The sequence below is a fragment of the Leopardus geoffroyi genome, chromosome C3, assembly GCF_018350155.1.
Source record: "Leopardus geoffroyi isolate Oge1 chromosome C3, O.geoffroyi_Oge1_pat1.0, whole genome shotgun sequence".
Classification (NCBI taxonomy): Eukaryota; Metazoa; Chordata; class Mammalia; order Carnivora; family Felidae; genus Leopardus; species Leopardus geoffroyi.
In genome coordinates this window covers 143,753,473-143,773,327 of record NC_059338.1, presented here as the reverse complement: position 1 = coordinate 143,773,327, position 19,855 = coordinate 143,753,473, and the positions used below count along the sequence as shown (strand labels likewise).

The 19,855-nt window shown below is 39.2% G+C and overlaps 1 protein-coding gene across 3 annotated transcripts in view; it reads left to right on the top strand.

Moving 5' to 3' along the window:
- The first annotated feature begins 220 nt into the window (after nt 1-220).
- LOC123586218 (syndecan binding protein) overlaps nt 221-19,855 on the top strand; it is a 34,850-nt gene continuing 15,215 nt past the window's right edge. For 2 of the 3 annotated variants that reach the window (XM_045455168.1, XM_045455167.1), the window contains exons 1-2: nt 221-347; nt 14,476-14,541. In XM_045455168.1, coding sequence (XP_045311124.1) covers nt 14,491-14,541 — 51 coding nt within the window. In that variant the 5' untranslated portion in view covers nt 221-347; nt 14,476-14,490. The remainder of the gene's footprint in view (nt 348-14,475; nt 14,542-19,855) is intronic. The other variant, XM_045455170.1, reaches the window with a different exon arrangement.

Sequence of the window (19,855 nt, the reverse complement as noted above, 5' to 3'; positions counted from 1 at the left end):
AGCCCTGCCGCACTACCCGTCGAGGGGGTTGGTGGAGAAGGTGGGAAGCGTAACCCGGGGCAGCGGGTGGGCACTAAGAGCTCCCCATCCCTGGCTGGAGCGGGAGCCGGAGCAGCCCCCGTCGCGCCCCCGACACCCCGCCCCCGCCGCAGCCCCGTTACCATAGGGACTGGATCACCTGACCCGGAGCCGCGCGCTTGCGCGGGCGGAAGGCGGGGGCGGCACCGTGACGCGCCTCGCGGGCGGTCCTCGGGCGCGCGCCGCTCTTCTCTCTTCGGGTCTCGGAAGTCGGTGCCAGTTACCGAGGCGGCGGCGGCGGCGGCGGCGAGCGAGTCCTTGTGGCCTAGGTGAGCAGCCTCGGTGGGGAGGGAGGGGAGCTCGAGCCGCGTCCCGGGCGCGCAGACTGGGGGCGGAGGCGAGGGGGCCCCGGGTCACCTAGCGGAGAGCGTCTGGGTCACAGCGGTTTTCGGGAGTCGGCGGCGACGCCCTCTCCTCAGTGGTCGCCGCGCCCCTCCTTCGGCCCGGCGGGGCCCGGGGCGAAAGTTTGCGCGGGCGGCGCGCTCTGCCTGCCCGCGACCCTGTCGGTTTCGTGGTTCCGCCTGGGACCGGGGCGAAGGGATCGGGGTCGGTGGGGGGCTGGCGGCGGCGGGCGTAGGGACAAGCCCCGAGGCCCGGCCCGCGGCGACGCCGTCAGCTGCCGCCTCAGCTCGGACTCCTGGTTCTGGTCCCTCTCGGTCGTTTTTGTTCGTCTTGGCTGAGATCCCTCGGGACCGGAGTGGGAAGAGCCTGGCTGCCGCTCGTCACGGTGCGCCGCTTTCCTTGGACTGCACTTAGCTTACCTTCCTGGGTGGCTTCATCGGAACGCCCTGGATTTAGAAGGAGGAAGGAGGTGTTTGTTGAGTGGGCCAAGCCTTGACTTTCTGGAAGGGGGTGGGGAGAGGTTATTCGCTGCGCGTATTTCTGGAGAAGTTGGAGGAAAGGGAGAACCGTTCCAGCAGGGTGTGTTCAGAGGGAAATATCCCCCCGAGATGTAAATGACTCATAGTTTTCATTTCAGGATTTCCTTGTAATAATGGGAAAGTGAAGGCATGTATGGAGGTGGAAAGTTTTCCTTTGCGCTGCAGTGGAGTTAATCGTGGGGTCTTCCGGTGTGCCAGTTTTCGAAAGGAATTTCTAGGTTATCTAGGCTGTGTGTACTATCTGCATACGCGTTTGCTGTGATTTTTTTTTCTTTCTTTAAGTACACTACGTTGGTTTACCAAAGTCTCAGCGTCTACTTGTTTGCCGGGCACCTGGGTGGGTTAATCGGTTAATCCTGGGACGCTTGATTTCCGCTCAGGTCTTGAGCTTAGTTGGTGGGATCGAGCCCCTCATCCGGCTCTGTGCTGACCGCGGGGAGCCTGCTTGGGATTCTCTCTCTCCCTCTCTCTGCCCCTCCCCCGCTTGTGCACTCCTTTGCTGTTTGTCTCTTTCTAAATTAATTAAGCGTAAAAAATTTCTGTTTTAAAACTCTGCTTGTTTGAGAGAGAAAACAATTGATTAAAAAGGAAAATTGCATTGAAAACAGCTGCAGGCTGTTCGCTGTATCTCCAGTGTATGTAAGGGATTAGTTTAAATTCAGATTTTCCAGTCTTTAGCTTTACTTTTGAGGGCAAAAGGTAAAGAAATATTTTTTCATGTGTTCTGGTCCCAGTTTAGTTGTATACGTTTTTGTCCGTTAATTAGTGTGTAAATATTATGGATCAAGTGGGTTGTGCCACAGAATGAAACTAAGGATGTGGAACATGTTTTAAAATGTTCAGGAAATAGTCCATTAAAATCCAAATTTAACTTTGACAGCATTAGTTTTTAGTTATTTTGAGCATTAAAAGGATATAAAAGTCATGACCAGAAGAGGATGAGTTTACGAATAGTTGGCAGTTGAGCGCACTCTTTAATAAAGCCATTCCTTTAATTAAACGTGACTCAACAAGTTTTTTTTTCCCTCTTTTTGCCAGATTTAGATACTTGTTTTAGGCAGTAAATACCAAGATTTTCTTTAAAAAAAAAAAAAAAAAAGATTCCCCTGAACCCCTTTATTTATTTTTCAAGTTTACTTATTTTGAGAGAGAGTCATGGCGAGTGGCAGGGGAGAATCCCACGCAGACCCCACACTGCCAGCGCAGAGCCCACTTCGGGGCTTGAAACCACAAAGCCATGAAGTCATTGGGACCCCGGGGTGGCTCAGTCCGCTAAGCGTCCGACTTCGGCTTAGGTCATGATCTCGCGGTCCGTGAGTTCGAGCCCCGCGTCGGTCTCTGTGCTGATGGCTCGGAGCCTGGAGCCTGTTTTGGATTCTGTGTCTCCCTCTCTCTCTGCCCGTCCTCCGTTCATGCTCTGTCTCTCTCTCTCTTAAAAATAAATAAACGTTAAAAAAAAAAAAAAAAATCATGACCTGAGCTGAAACCAAGAGTCATGAACCTTAACCAGCTGAGCCAGGCAGGTGCCCCTTTTCTTGAGTTTTTGATTATAGCCATTCTGGTAGGTGCTAGGTGATATCTTATTGTAGTTTTGATTGCATTTCCCTGTTTAGAGTGATGTTGAGTATCTTTTCATGTGACTGTTGGCCATCTGGAAGTCTTGGTTGGAGAAATGTCTATTCATGTCTTCTGTCCATTTTTTTAAATCTGATTATTCTTTGGGCTTTGAGTTGTGTAAGTTCTTTATGTATTTTGGATACCAGTTTTTTATCAGATCGGTCATTTGCAAATATCTTTTTTTCATTCAGTAGGTTGCCTTTGAGTTGTGTTGTTTCTTATGCTTTGCAAAAAACTCTTTATTTTGATGTCGTCCCAATAGTTAATTTTTGCTTTCAGTTCCCTTGCCTCAGGAGATATATCTAGAAAAATGTTGCTACAGCCCACGTGAGAAACCATTGCTGCTTGGGCTCTCTTCTAGGATTTTTATGGTTTCAGGTCTCACATTCAGGTCTTTAATCCATTTTGAGTTTATTTTTGTGAGTATGGTGTAAGAAAATGATCCAGTTTCATTCTTTTGTGTCTGATCAGTTTTTCTTCAGTACTTGTTTTTTGTGTTTTTTTTTGTTTTTGTTTTTATAGTAGCCATCCTAATGGGTGTGAGGTGATATCTCATAGTTTAGATTTGCATTTTTGTAATGATTAATGATGTTGAGCATCTTTTTACGTGTCTATGGCCATTCTTCTATCTTATTTAGAGAAATGTCTATTCAAGTCCTTTACCAGTTTTGTTGGTTTTGTTTTCTTGTGGAGTTTTAGTAGTTCTCTAAATATTCTCAGTATTAATCCCTTACTGGACATATGATTTACAAATATTTTCTACCATTTTGTGTGTTGCCTTTTTGCTCTGTTGATGGCATCTTTTGAGTACAAAATTTTAAAAGTTAATGAAGTCTAATGTGTATATTTTCTTTCGTAAATATACACATTGATGTGATGTGCCTTGGTATGATGTCCAAAAAATCACTGCCAAGTCCAAATTCATGAGTCTTTTGTCCTGTGTTTTCTTCCAAGAGTTTTTTGTTGTTGTAGATCTTGAATTTAGGTCCTTTATCCATTTTGTTAATTTTTGAAATGGGGTTGTTAGGTAAGGATTCACATTTATGCTGTAGCACATGGGTACCTAATTTTCTGAGCACCATTTGTTGAAAAGACTTTTATTCATTGAATGATCTTGGCACTCTTGTCAAAAATCATTTGACCATATATACGTGTGAAGGTTTATTTCTAGGCTTTCTGTTCTTTTCCAATGATCTCTGTGCTATTATGCTGATACCCTACTGTTTTGATTATTGTAGCCTTATAATAAGTTTTGAAATCAGCAAGTGTGAGTCTTCCACTTTTGTTCTTTTTCAAGATTGTTTTGGATATTTGAGTCCCTTGAAATTCCATATGAATTTTAGGATGAGTTTTTCTATTCTTGAAAAATATTCATTGTGATTTTGATAGGGATTGCATTGAATCTTGAGATCACTTTGGACGATATTGACATTTTAACCATATTAAGTCTACCAATCCATGAACATATGGTACCTAAGTATTTTATTCTTCTTGATGTTATTGTAAGACAGTAGCAATTTTAAGATTGTCCATTTTTCATGTATAGAGATATAGCTAATTTTTGTGCATTGACTGTATCTTGTGCTGAATTTAACAGCTTTTTTTGTGTGGAGTCTTTAGAGGTTTTTAAACCCTAAACATATACATCATATAATATGCACAGATCATTTTACTTCTTTTTCAATTTGGATGCCTTTTCTTATTTTTGCCTAATTGCTCTCACTAGAACTTCCAGTACTATGTTGAATAGAAATGGAAAAAGCAGTTTTCCTTGCCTTGTTCCTGATCTTAGAGGAAAAATATTTAGTCTTTCACCACTTGAGTATGATGTTCAGTGTGGGATTTTCATGTATGGCTTTTAATAATGGATGTAGTTTTTTTCTATTTGGTGAGTGTTTTTATCATGAAAGCATGCCGGATTTTATCAAATGTTTTTTCTGCATCAGTTGAGATGATCGTGTGGTTTTTGTCTCCTTTATTTTATTGGTGTGACCTATTACATTGATTAGTTTTTGTATGTTGAACCATCCTTGTAGTCCAGGAATGAATCCCAATTGTTAAAAGGTGTATAATCCTTTAATGTTCTGTTGAATTCCATTTGCTTGTATTTTGAGAATTTTTGCATCAGTGTTCATAAAGGATGTTGGTCTGTAATTTTCTTTTTTGGAGTGACTGTCTGGCTTTGGTATCAGGTTAATGCTGTCCTCAGAGAATGAGTTAGGACGTATTTCCTTCTCTTCAGCTTTTTCACCAATTTTGAGAAGGACTGGTATTCTTTTTTAAATGTTCAGAACTCACCAATGAAGTTTCACGGTTAGGGCTTTTATTTGTTGGGAGATTTTATTTAAAAAAAAAAAAATTTTTTTTTTCAACGTTTATTTATTTTTTTGGGACAGAGAGAGACAGAGCATGAACGGGGGAGGGGCAGAGAGAGAGGGAGACACAGAATCGGAAACAGGCTCCAGGCTCTGAGCCATCAGCCCAGAGCCTGACGCGGGGCTCGAACTCACGGACCGCGAGATCGTGACCTGGCTGAAGTCGGACGCTTAACCGACTGCGCCACCCAGGCGCCCCTGTTGGGAGATTTTAGATTACTGATTTAGTCTTCTCACCTGGTATAGGTATATTCAAATTTTGAATTTATTTGTGATTTAATTTTGGTAGGCTTTATGTTTCTCGGAATTTGTCCATTTTATTTAGGTTATCTGATACTTTGATATATAGTCATTCAGACTACTCTCTTATAATTTATTTCTGCAGAATAATTGTTAATATTCCCATTTTCTGATTTTAGTATTTTGAGTTTTCTCTATTTTTTAGTCCATCTAGCAAAAGGTTTGTCAGTTTTGTTGATTTTCTTCAAAGAACCAACTTTTGGTTTCATTGATTTTTTTTTTTTTCTCTCTCATTTTTTCAGTTCTCTGGTTCACTTATTTCTAACCTTTATGATTTCTTTATTTTTGCTAGTTTTGGGTTTAGTTTATACTTCTTTTTTTAGTTCTTTAAGTTCCCTCTCCTTGTAACACATATGTTAGCATATTTTGTACAGTGCTCTAAAGCATAATTTGTTTTCCCAGTTAATGATATTTTAGACCTCTTTCAATGTTCGTATATATAGAACTTCCTCCTTTGAAGTCTTTTGCTGTTGCAGTTGGTGCTTCGATGAATAAGCTTTTACATATGTCACTCTTTACATGGCGAATATTTTTGTAGGCTGAAGATCTAAAGTGGCATTGCACTATGTTTATAATTCTGGTAGATACTGCAAACTTCTGTATGGAAATTGTACTAGTTTACACTTCCACTAATAATGTATGAGTATTTCTCACAACCTTACTATCAGAGTGTTGCCAAACTTTGGATTTTTGCCAATCCAGCAAGTCAGAAATGTAACCTTATGGGTAAGAAGACAGTATCCTACATAACAGTAGACTTTATATGGCCACGTTTCACAGTGGTTTATGAGAATCTCCTTGGATAATTATTAAAGAGTTCCTAAGTCCTTCCATGGTCTGTGTCAGCCTAGGAAGCTCTTTTTAACTAGTGCCCAGGTAATTCTGATCTGATGATTAACCAAGTTTGAGAACCATCACCCTAGACCTGTTTTGGACTTTATCAAAGTGAGTGCATTGACGCCATTTATGAGCCATATAGAATGCTTATTAATCCTTAGTGTACTGTAATACATGGTTATCACCATTTACCATCAAAGCCCAATGGACACTTCTTTTATTTTTTATATTTTAATTCACCTTATGAAAAATTTGTAGAAGTAAAAAGTAAAGGGACAGCGAAGCACAGTTTTACTGAAAACACAATTTTAATAATGACTGGACACAAGAAACCCACATTTTATTCTAAATTTTCCTGGATTTGGGGTGCCTGGGTGGCTCAGTCAGTTAAGTGTCCGACTTCAACTCAGGTCATGATTTCGCGATTCATGAGTTCAAGCCCCATGTCAGGCTCTGTGCAGACAGCACAGAGCCTGGAGCCTGCTTGGGATTGTGTGTCTCCCTCTCTCTCTGCCCCTCCCCCACTGACACTGTCTCTCCCTCCCCCCAAAACAAACAAACATTAAAAAAAAAAACAAACCTGAGAATATGTGTAGCAGACAATAAATAACACAGAGAGCAGGAAAAAAAAAAAATTAAAAAAAAGAAGTAACATTTCCTGGATTTGAAAGCGTATGTGGCTGAAATGGGCAACATCTTTTTGAGTACAACTAATTGCTCATCAATTGTAATAAAGGAAATTAGCATGTGTCTATCTTATAAATATTGTTTCCATTTGAATATGTCTCTAATATGTTCTAGCTTGTCATTACTTCATGATATTTGTTGTCAAAACAATACTGATTCTAGATCTCAAATATATCTCTAATAGATTCTGTCTTTACCATCTGGTAATTTTTGTATTTGCATTGTCAAAATGCAGTACTTTTGCAAATATTAATGTCTTTTTGAGGGGAACACTATCTTTGTTCTATATTTGCAGAGAATTTTCACTTTATACTTTATATTATAAACTCCAATTAGGGTAATTAATGTGCTGAGTTTTAAAAAAATTTCTCTACATCAGTTTCATTCCAGTCATCTTTGTTTAAACACCAGCCTTCATTTGGCCATTTAAAAGCCATATCAAGTAAATTTTGATTCACAGATATAAGAGTAAAAAGATGATAATATTTTAGTAAAACTGAGTGAAAAGTTATATTTCTTTATTAGAGATATATATTTACCTACTGATTCTTAAATTTGAAGAATTTCTGTTAGGGTATTGTCATCTGAAAACCCAGTCTGTGATTTGCTTATATAATCAATTTCCTCATTATCATAAGAGCCTAGAGTACAGCTACTTGTCACTTTGCATTATCTTCTGATTTGTCTAATAAATAACTTCCTCCTTCAGTTTCCTTCTTTCTTCCATCATGGGTGAAAAATGAAAAATTCCAAGTGTTCAAGGAATGCTTGTTTAGAAAATAAGCTACAATGGGGCGCCTGGGTGGCGCAGTCGGTTAAGCGTCCGACTTCAGCCAGGTCACGATCTCGCGGTCCGTGAGTTCGAGCCCCGCGTCGGGCTCTGGGCTGATGGCTCAGAGCCTGGAGCCTGTTTCCGATTCTGTGTCTCCCTCTCTCTCTGCCCCTCCCCCGTTCATGCTCTGTCTCTCTCTGTCCCAAAAATAAATAAACGTTGGAAAAAAAAAAATTAAAAAAAAAAAAGAAAATAAGCTACAAATGTGGTGTCTAAAGAGTATATATATTCTTGAAAGAGGATGCAATACTCTGACCAGTACAAACTAAAGGATGAAAGAATGTGATTAATTTACTATTGCATCATTCTAGGTGATCTTATTTTTTGTTAATTTGGTTTTTTAGCATAGTTGGGGATAAATTGTTTATAATTGTTTATTATTGTTAATTTCTTAGTATGCTTAAAACTTTGTCGTAGATACATATGTGTAGGAAAAAGCATAGTGTATTTAGGTTCAGTGTTACAACTAGTCCATATATCCAGTAGGGGTCTTGGAATGTATCCCTTGCAGATAAGGGGGTTATGAGTATTCTTTAGGTTCCTTTACTGATGTGCACTTGTTGTTTCTTGTGCTAATTAAAAATGTTTTGTACCATATTTTATTTTACAGTAATTGTAAGCTAATTATGCTACTTCTATGTTTAAATAAGAGAATAGTTTGATATGCTGACTTCCTGTGAAAATAACTTATGGGACTAGAACATTCAAGCCCTTTGCTGTTGAAGAGTTCCAGGAATATAGCTTGTGGTGGCAGATATTTAAGAAACAAATGGGTTCTAAAAATTTTTGCCTTACAGGAAAGATACTTTGTTGATGTCATACGTTAAATTGAGACCCTGGAAAGCAAATTAAGTTGGTGGCAGAGCTGAGACTAAGACTTGGCTCCCCCGCCCCCCACTATATTTTTTAATTTTTAAAAACTTTTATTAAAGTTCAGAGGAGACCTATATCATTGTTAGTTTCAGGTGTGCAACAGAATGATTTTATATTTGTATATAATGTGAAATGATCACAGTAGGTCTGGTTAACATCATCACCACACATAGTTTTTTTCCCTTGTGGTGAGAACTTTTAAGATTCATTCTCTTAGCACTTTCAGATATACAGTACAGCATTATTAACTGTAGTCATCATCCTGTACATTATATCACCAGGATTTATTTTATAAGTGAAAGTTTGTGCCTTTTGACTCTCTTCATTCACTTTGCTCATCCCTTACCTTCCCCCACCACTGGCAACTACCAGTCTGTTCTCTGTTCCTAGATTGATGAAAGTTTGTTTTTGTTTTTGTTGTTGTTTAGATTCCACATACAATGAAGACCAGATGGTTATTGTCTTTGACTTTTTTTCATGTAGCATAATGCCCGTAAGGTGTGTCCATGTTGTTGCAAATAGCAAGATATCCTATTTTTTTTATGGCTGCGACATATTCCATTGTGTGTGTTTGTGTGTCTTATATTTTCTTTGTCCATTCCTTTATTCATGAATAACAAGATTTCCTTCTTTGTTATGGCTGAAAATATTCCATTGTGTATATAAACCACATTTTCTTTACCCATTCATCCATTTATGGACTCTTATGTAGCTTCTGTGTCTTGATTATTTTAAATAGTGTTGCTTTGAACGTGGAGGTGCAGATATCTTTTTACGTTGGTGTTTGTGTTCAGATATATACTCAAAGGTGGAATTGCTTGGTAATTCAGTTTTTAATTTTTTGAGAAACCTCCGTGCTGTTTCCCACAGTGGTTGCACCAATTTATGTTTGCACCATTGATGCACAAGGGTTCCTTCTCCGGATCTTCACCAACACTTATTTCTTGTCATTTTGATTACAGTCGTTCTGACAGGTAGAGGTGATACCTCATTGTAGTTTCGATTTGCATTTCCCTGATGGTTAATGATGTTGAGCACCTTTTCATATACTTGTTGGCCATTTGTATGTCATCTTTGAGAAAATGTTTGTTCAGATCCTCTGCCCGTTTTTTTAAATGAGATTTGTGTGTGTGTTTGTGCGTTCGCATGCTTAAGTTGTATGAATTCTTTATTTTGGATATTAACTCCTTTTCAAATATATGACATGAAAGTGTTTTCTCCCATTTTGTGGGTTGCCTTTTCGATTGTTGATTGTTACCTTTGCTCTGCAGAAGTTTTTAGTTTTAGTCCCACTTATTTAGTTTTCTATTGTTGCCTTTGCTTTTGGTGTTACATTCAAAAAATCATCATCAAGATGAATGTCAAGGAGCTTAACATCTATATTTTTTTTCTAGAGGTTTTCTAGATGTTCTGAAATATCACATATGGCATTTGAGTTATGGAGGCCTTAGGCCACCCAGATAGAAAGACTCCAGGGAAGTTACCCTGACACTGCCCTGAGGAAATGGAGAGTCAAATGGGAAACTGGATACTGAGGCAGAGTAGTTGGGTAATTTTTATTTTTAGATATTCTAAAGAAACCCTGGCACTATTTCAAGCCCTGAGAAACCTCTTAGTAGAAACGAATTTGGGGGTTATTTTCTAAGGTCTGGGATGCAGAGGCCTTTCATTATGCATGGAGAAAGTTGAGAGTCCATGAGGTTGCATAGAGTGGGCCAAACCTGGTGTAGGGGTAAATGGAGAACACCAGTTCTTTCCAGGCATTAGACCAGTGAAAGAAAGCTGTTACAGTCAGGAATGTTGTACTGAACTAGTGGAGTAGAGTGGATGGCAGGATGTTTTGCCTACTAATCTCAGGGTGAGTAGGATATACACCAGTTGATTCTCAGCTGTAGGGGAGGCCTGGAAACAAAATTGTATAGTCAGTCCGATGATAGTCTGTGAGGGGCATTTTAAGAGAAAGTGAAATGAGAATTCACATACTGATGTAATAGAATTATTTTCACAATCCCCTTAAATCTCATCATTAGTCATTCTGAAATTCCAGCCATACTTGAAAGGATTTTTCAAAGATAGCTTTGTAGTTCTTCAGAAAGAACTACTTATTGTTGACACTTAAGATTAGACCAAAGATTAACTCATACAAGTTGATAGAGCCTTTCAGAAAAATAATACAAGAATTTATTATTATCCTGGAAGAGCTTTAAACAGGGTTGTGTTCAAATATGTAGACTTGGAGGCGAAGAAAATTGAACTTTTCAATAAATGTTCGAAAGATATTTACTGCTATTGACAGTATCAGTAAAAATGTAATAAACATTTGACTTGGTTTAGGACAAGACATCATGCTAGATAAATAAGAAATTGAAGGCCTTGACCTCAAGAACAGAGATAAACGTAAACTAGCTATATAACGTAAGGCAGAATGACGCTGGTGACTTGAGAGAAACGGTGTCAGACTGAGGTCATCAGTGGTGTCCTCACAAAAGTGGCTCTTGACTGGGATTTTGATAGAGAAGTCCTGGAAGGACATTCTGGGAAGAGGCAGCAGCTTTTGCAAAGATACGGAGACACAGAAGCGCTAGACCTGGCTGGGAAATAGCAAGTAGTTTGTGGCTAGAATGTTGTAATGCTTAAAGGAAATGATGTGAAATGAGGCCACAACAATAGTTTGTGAAGGAAAATCATTAAGGAATCCTTTGTATTTTAGAAGAGTGGTGAGAGTTAATTAAGGTCAACATACTTAGAGCAAACCTGAAACTAAATTTTTAAAAAAGCATAGGTTGGGGTGATATTTGATATTTTAAAAATGTCTGAAAAGCCATTTATTTTTTTCAGGGATTGAATTTGAGTATTTGTATGAGTGTGAAGTCACTTCTGGGGAATGAGCAGCCTTAGAGTTGTTCAGACAACTTCAGTTAATATTTATTTGAGGGAAAGCTTCTATGAGGAAAATCTCTGAGAAAATTCACTGAGTTTTGAAACTTACCACTCATCCAATTCATTTTTTCTGAGGAAGAGGGGATCTTGTGGGTGGCAAAACTAGAAGTAGAAACCAAAAATAGAAATAGTACTAGATTCAAAGTCAACATTTGTTCCAGTGAATTTCAAATGATTTTATGAGGTTGATAAAATGGTTGGAAAGGTAAATAAAATGTGTTTAAGGGGGAAGCTGTTAGAGAAATGATTTTTTTGACACACAGGAAAGGTACTCCCATTCCCACCCCCCCCCCCCGGATTAATAGAATTAAGTCATTTTTTAAAATTGTGCTTTCACATAAATTTGTATTTTATTCATAAACCTAAGCCCTATTTTCCCCTTAAAAACTATCAGGCCATTTTTATTTGGCATTTTATTGGAGGCCCTATCCCAGGAGAATTAGGCAAAAAAAAAAAAAAGGAAAGAAAGTAATAAAGTAGTCAAAGGATTTGAATTGGCATTTTGCCTAAGATATACAAATGGCCAATAACCAAATGAAAAGATGCGGAACATCATCAGTCATAGGGAAATACAAGTCAAAACCACAGTGGGGTGCAGCTTCATGTATGCTAGGGTGTCTGTAGTCAAAAAGACAATAGTAAGTATTGGCGAAGATACAGGGAAATTGGGACCCTCTGCTATTTGTTACTGGTGGGAATGTCAAGTGATGCACTTTGGTAAAAAGCAAAAGATTTATGCAGTCTGAAAAGCCAGAGTATGATGATGCAGTCACTTTGGAAACCAGTTCGACAGTTCCTCAAAAAGTTAAACATCAAGTTACCACGTGACTCAGCAGTTCTACTCTTACCTGTGTGACAAGAGAATTAAACATACATGTTTACGCAAAAATTTGGATGTGAATGTTCATTAGCATCATCAGCGTTATTCACAATAGTCAAAAAGTGTAAAAACCCAAAATGTCATCGAGTGATGAATGGATACCCCAAATGCAGTGTCTCTACAATGGAATATTATGTAGTCATAAAAAGGAGTGAAGTGTTGGTCCATGCTACAGCATGAGAAACTTGGAAAGCATTATACTAAGTGCAAAAGAAAGAAACACAAGAGTCAACATGTTTTGTGATTCTAAATTAAATATCCAGAATAGGCAAATCAAGAAGCAAAAAGTAGATTCTTAATTGTCTAGAGCTGGAGGGAGGGGAGAATAGATAGGCGTGTCATTTCTTTTTGAGGTGCTGGAAATATTCTAATATTAGATGGTAGGGAGGGTTGCACAACTGTAGACATATTAAAACTGTAGAATTGCATCTTTTAAAAGTGAATTTTATGGTATGTGAGGGATATAAATTTTTTAAAAAGTATGGTGGTTCGGCATCCAGTCAAGAAATGGAAGCGATACAGCAATTTAAACGGTGAAAGTTGAATGGACGGAATTATTAACTATAACATGATTAAAGAGACAAGAATTGGTTAGCCAAAAGTAAAGACAACTTTAATGAATACAGGAAGAGCAGATTTAGTAAGTACCTACTACCCCCAGGGCTGAGCTGGAGCGCCCCCAGAGGCTGCCCTCTTCCTGCGGCTGAGACCCGGGCCTTGGGGAGTGCGGGCCTTGCTCAGTGGAGGGTGAAGTTGGCGTCTCAAAAGCAACCCTACTGGCCGTTCTCCCTCTGGGGTGCTGGTGGAGGCCAGGATGGTGCTGTCTCTGGGGACTTGCTGCACACGAGGCGGTGTTAGGGAGAGCTACTCATGGGGAGGTGCCTCGCGGGTGGCAGCAAGCGGGAAGCTGCTCGGCGCGGTGCCGGGGTCCGAGGCGCTTCTGTGCGCTGTGGGCCTCGGGTGCTAAAGAAGCCGGCCAGAGTGGTGTCCTGGACCCTGGAGGCGAAAACCCTCTCTCCTCCAGCGCATCTCCAGCTCCCGGCACTGAGGGAGCTTAACCTGGTGCTGCTGGTCACAGAGCAGTGTTCAAGGGGCCCATCTCCATATCGCAGAGCCTAGAGGAATGCCCGGATTTGGAGAGGGGAGTTAGGTGATAAATTGATAGCTAGTTCCAGAATCTCTGTCATGCCTACCCTATGCCAGTTTGGGATATGTTCTGTTTGGTTGGCTTTAAAGAAGGTACCAGATATTTATTTCAAAATAGCCAAACAAAATTTTAAAGTACCTATCCTTGTAATACTTCTAAAGAACTTTGTTTTAAATTACTAGAAAAAACAACTCATGGTCACTAAAAAAACATTGAACAGTATAGAAATGTCTAAAATGTAAAAATTTCTTTGGGCTCCTTAGTGGCTCAGTCGGTTAAGCATCCGAGTTAAGCTCAGGTCATGATCTCATGATTCATGAGTTCGAGCCCTGTATCGGGTTCTGTGCTGACAGCTCAGAGCCTGGAGCCTGCTTCGGATTCTGTGTCTCCCTTTCTCTCTGACCCTCCCCTGGTCGTGTTCTGTCTTGCAAATAAACAGTAAAAAAATTTTTTTTAATGTAAAAATTTCTCTTATTCCTTAGTCCCTTAATATCTGCATCATTCGTGTGTCCTGAAGATAAAACTGTTGTTAATAATTGCTGTCTATTGTTTCTTCTAACTACGTGTGTGTGTGTGTGTGTGTGTGTGTGTGTGTGTGTGTGTGTTTCCTAGTGATAGAGATTCTATAGATACTGCATAGGAACTCTTTTAGGGTTTTGTTAGGATATATGATCATTGCACATCTGCCAAGTGCGTGTGCACACTAGGTAAGTCACATAACTGTACTCTTTGATTTTCTAAACTTTTGAAGTGGACTTTTCCTTGAAGGGAAATTTAAAATCTGCAGTGGATACAGTTTGGTAGTAGTAGTAAGGGAAGGAGAAATAGTTTGCTAACCAGTAATCAGTTTTTAGTGTAGGCTACATGTTCATATTTTTCCATGTGTCTTACAGTTCAGATGTTTCTTACTGTGTTAAAAATTTGCACACGCTCACATGTATTGTTGGTTTATATGTTGCTGGCTATGCATATTATTTAAATTTCAATGAAATTTGAATTACAGAAATTTATTTTTGTTTTTTCTTTAGAAAAATCCTGCAAAAATGTCTCTGTACCCATCTCTTGAAGACCTGAAGGTAGACAAAGTTATTCAGGTATGTTTAAGTTGTTTGTGTACTTTAAAAAATATATATGTAATGTCATAATGTTCTAGTTATAGGTGAAGTGAAGGAAGAAACTTAAATAGCAGATGCATTCATTTTTACAGTTCAACTTTTTTCAGTTTATTAATTGCAGACTAAAAAGTTACAGAAAAGCTACCAATTCTTTTTTATTTCACTGTGAGTTAATGGGCATGGGGTATTATTTCTTTAAAACTGGACTTAAAGCTCTTTAAAGATAGGTTGATTTTAAGACCAAAATTTAAATACTATATATTTAAGTTGGTAAAATACACTTCAACTCCTTAGGCGGTTCATAGTTTTGTTTAAAATTAGTACATTGTTCTCTTGGATCTTCAGGTATGACTGATTTTTAAAATGAGTCTTTGCCTTTTCTTTGAAGTTAAAAATTACAGAAATGGTGAATGCTTTTTATTTATTTATTTATTTTTTTTCAACATTTATTTATTTTTGGGACAGAGAGAGACAGAGCATGAACGGGGGAGGGGCAGAGAAAGAGGGAGACACAGAATCAGAAACAGGCTCCAGGCTCTGAGCCATCAGCCCAGAGCCCGACGCGGGGCTCGAACTCACGGACCGCGAGATCGTGACGTGGCTGAAGTCGGAAGCTTAACCGACTGCGCCACCCAGGTTTCCCTGAATGCTTTTAGAAGTAGCGTAAAAGCACAATGAAAGTGAAGGGTTTTATTTCCTTTTAGGTATAAGTGGCAGACATTTCACGTGTTTGTCCTCTAAATGTATTTCATTAAGTCAAATGTTTTTTGTAGTACTTCATGTTAGTATTAGTTTTGAAGACAGATGCTTCTGGGGCAGGCACCTGGGTGGCCCAGTCAGTTAAGCAAGCATCCAACTCTGGATTTTGGCTCAGGTCATGATCTCACATGGACATGTGGTGTCTGGACATGAGGTCCAGCCCTACTCCGGGCTGACAGTGCAGAGCCTGCTTGGGATTTTCTCTCCCTCTCTTTCTTTTTACCCCTCCCTGTGTATGCTCTTCCTCTCTCTCTAGATACACAAATAAACTTAAAAGAAAATTTAGTTTTTGAATGAAGACTGAGTCTTCTGCTTAAGAAAGTTGGAAATAGGGGTCAATTCTTGCTGTTTTTGTGAGTTTTTATTCTTTTTAACTGGGATAATTTGTAGTATTTAATGAACCTATCCTTTTTTCCAGTTTACATTAAACTTGATCTTATAAATAAGCTCATTTTTTTAAGCTCTTGTTTATTCTTTGAATTTGATAAGGTAAATGAAACTCAGTGATTTCCTTCATTAGTCCTAAAACCTTTTTAAAATGATAAATGTGATGAGATTCTTTCTGAGTTGTTAATTACTTCAAAGCTTCTTATCCTGAAGATCCTTGTTTACTCCAAGTAAGATTTACTTCTTAGTAATTATTTAACAGACATAAAAAGTTTATTATAGGGGCACCTGGGTCTCAGTCCCTTGAGTGTCCGACTTCCTCAGGTTGTGATCTTGCAGTTCGTGAGTTCAAGCCCCACATTGGGCTGTGTGCTCTCAGCTCAGAGCGTGGAGCCTGCTTTGGATTCTGTGTCTCCCTTTCTCTCTCTCTCTCTCTCTCTCTCTCTGCCCCACCCCTGCTCATGCTCTGTCTCTCTCTCAAAAATTGGGGCGCCTGGGTGGCTCAGAGCCTGGAGCCTGCTTCCGATTCTGTGTCTCCCTCTCTCTCTGCCCCTCCCCCATTCGTGCTCTGTCTCTCTCAGTCTCAAAAATAAATAAACATTAAAAAAAATTAAAAAGCTTATTCTAAGCCTGCAAGAAGTCTTAAGCAACCTCAAGTATATAAGTTTTTTTGGGCAAAATGTTGGCCTTTCTAGGGTGAAAACCCCCCAGCAATAACAGTAGCAGTTGTATGGCTGAAATTATTACCTTATAGCAATGATTGGGTAAGTATGGGTGGACATCATGAGTATTTATTTTCCATTATAAATCCACTGAGGATATTAAAATACGGTTGGTAAAAGTGTCTGAAATCTGTTCAGCTGCTAAAGGCTTTGATGCTTCAATTTTAAGAGGTTTGTTCGGTCATGTAATGCTCTATCCCTTCTCTCTTCAGTATTTTGTCAGCATTTTTCTTACATAGTTTTATTTCTGCAAAATTCATCTGAACAAGCATACGTTGTTTTTAAAAAGCTTGTGTCTGAAATATTTAGCCTTCACGAATAACAAGCCATTAATAAGACATCAATAAGGATTTGCAGATGGATCTGAAGGAATGACTAATCTGTTTTCATCATTTTCTGTTAGTTTTTATAGAATTGAACTCTAACCAGAGTTGCCTTTGAACAGAAGTTTTTGATTTTTGAAAAACAGAAAAAGGAAAGTTGATATTTATAAATGTTTGATTGGAAAATAAAGAGGGCTACGAACACATCACACTGACCTCTTTAAGGAGAAGCAAATTATATGGGTATTTCCATTAGAAGACCTTTTAATGTTCTGAGCAGGAAGCTAGCTGCTTAGAAATACAACCATGAGTTAAGGAGGGGGAAACTTGGCTTTTTATTCTTTCTGTATTTAAAAATAGTCCTGCCTTAGTCACTGTAGTCCTGGGCTGGTCTTTCTTGTTTCATTTTCTAAGATAGAGATAGGTTTATTTTTGTGCTTGAGATGCCCCTGCAGAAGCAGCGTTTATTTTCTAATCTTCTGACCTTGTACACCACGGCAAAGCTAAATTGCAGCAGCGAACTGGCAGTTCATATTGTGTAAACTATTTTACAAAAGCCATTAGGCTGTTGCTCTTAGCATCATACAATCCCTGAATCTCTATCCATTATGAGGTTGACGCGAGTGTCTCCACGTGCATGCCCTGGAAGGGACTCCTTGGGGATACCATTCCTTTTTTTTTTTTTTTTTTTTTAGTAGTTTGAGATTTCCAGTAAGTGTGAAATAGTTTGCTACATTTTAATGGTATATAGTCTTTAAGCCCTTGATGTACCTTCTTTCTTGTGTTTTATCTTTACTACAGATTATATGATAATTAAATACCTATTAGCAGAGAGCTTTCTCTATATAGTCTCACTTCAGTATTTCTTGGATAAGAACAGAAGCAATGAGTACAAGAATAGAAAAATATACCCAACGTAAAAAGGAACAATTTTTTAAACATTAAAAAAATAATTTTTATTTATTTATTTATTTATTTATTTATTTATTTTTCAACGTTTATTTATTTTTTGGGGGACAGAGAGAGACAGAGCATGAACGGGGGAGGGGCAGAGAGAGAGAGGGAGACACAGAATCGGAAACAGGCTCCAGGCTCTGAGCCGTCAGCCCAGAGCCTGACGCGGGGCTCGAACTCACGGACCGCGAGATCGTGACCTGGCTGAAGTCGGACGCTTAACCGACTGCGCCACCCAGGTGCCCCAAGAAAACAATTTTTAAAAGTTTATTTGAGAGTCGGGGAGGGGCAGAGAGAGGGAGAGAGGATCCCAGGCAAGCTCCACACTCAGCACGGAGCCTGAAACAGGCTCATGAGATCATGAGAAAGAATAATTTTTAAAAAATAGGGGTGCTTGGGTGGCTCGGTCAGTTATGTGTCTGACTTTGGGATCAGGTCATGATCTCCTGGCTAGTGAGTTCGAGCCCCATGTCAGGCTCTGTGCTGACAGCTCAAGAGCCCGGAGCTGGCTTCAGATTCTGTGTCTCCCTCTCTCTCTCTGCCCTTCCCCCATGCATGCTCTGTCTCTCTCTCTCCTTCAAAAATAAATAAACATTAATTTTTTTTTTTTAGATTGTTACGTTCTATTTTTATTTTTTTTTATTATTAATTTTTTTTTCAACGTTTATTTATTTTTGGGACAGAGAGAGACAGAGCATGAACGGGGGAGGGGCAGAGAGAGAGGGAGACACAGAATCGGAAACAGGCTCCAGGCTCTGAGCCATCAGCCCAGAGCCTGACGCGGGGCTCGAACTCACGGATCGCGAGATCGTGACCTGGCTGAAGTCGGACGCTTAACCGACTGCGCCACCCAGGCGCCCCAGTTACGTTCTATTTTTAGAACAGTTTTAGGTTCACAGCAAAATAGAATGGAAGGTTACAGAGGGTTAACCTGTAATTAACCACCCCTCCCTTCAACACATACATAGAGCACATCCTCCCCCACTATCAGTATCCTCATTTGATTGGTATGTTTGTCGTAAGTGATTAGCGTACATGGACACATTACCACTCAAAGTCCATAGTTTGTTTACATTAGGGTTCACTCTTGGTGTTACGTACTTGGTGTTGTTTTGACAAATGTGCAATGACATAGCCACCATGGTATTGTACAGAATCTAGTGTTACACAGAATTCTGTATTGCAAAATATGGCCCTAAAAATTCTTACCTATTCCTCTCGTCCTCCCCACTTACCCTGGCAGCTGCTGATCTTTTTACTGCCTCCATAGTTTGCCTTCTCCAAAATGTCATATAGTTGAAATCATACTGTTTTCAGACTTTTCAGGTTGGTTTCTTTCACTTAGTAGTATGCATTTAAGATTCCTCTATGCCTTTCCATGGCTTGATAGTTCATTTCCTTCGAGTGCCGAACAGTATTTTTTTTTTTCCTTAGAGGTTATCCAAGAAGTAATCCACTGGCTCCTAGCTCATTTTAGCTGATAGCTGCTGAAAGAACTTTGAAAATTCAACATACACTGAGTTTGTGGACTATTATATAAAATTATAGAGATTTTCATTGCATTTTATTTCAGTTTAGAATGTGACAAATTGTAAAACAATCAATACTAAAGAATGCAATAACAAGCATATCAGAATATTTACAACCCAAATGAATGAAGTACCCTCCCTATGCTTTTATAGGCTGTGCTTATTTAAATTAAGCTTCCATCACTCCAAGCCTCTTTGGGACTACTCTTGGCACTAATTTCAGGAATAGGTATAACACTTCATTATTTTTTTAACGTTTATTTTAGAGAGCATGAGCGGGAGAGGATCAGAGAGAGCGAGACACAGAATCGGAAGCAGGCTCCAGGCTCTGAGCTGTCAGCACAGACACTTACACTTTTCATTACTTTTTTACTCACTACTCTACAAATACTTGTAGAAAAAAAAAAGCTCAACCAGATTCATATAAAAAGTCACGTATCAGAAAAACACCTAAAAATTTAAATACTTTTAAGTTGCTAATATTTTGCCGTTTTAGCATATCCCACTGAAATCATCTTCGTTTTATCAGCTGTAAGCAGAGGGATACACTATACTAAATACAAAATTATTACAGAGTAAGCAAAGTGCATACTTTATCATGGGTGTAAAAGAATAATGA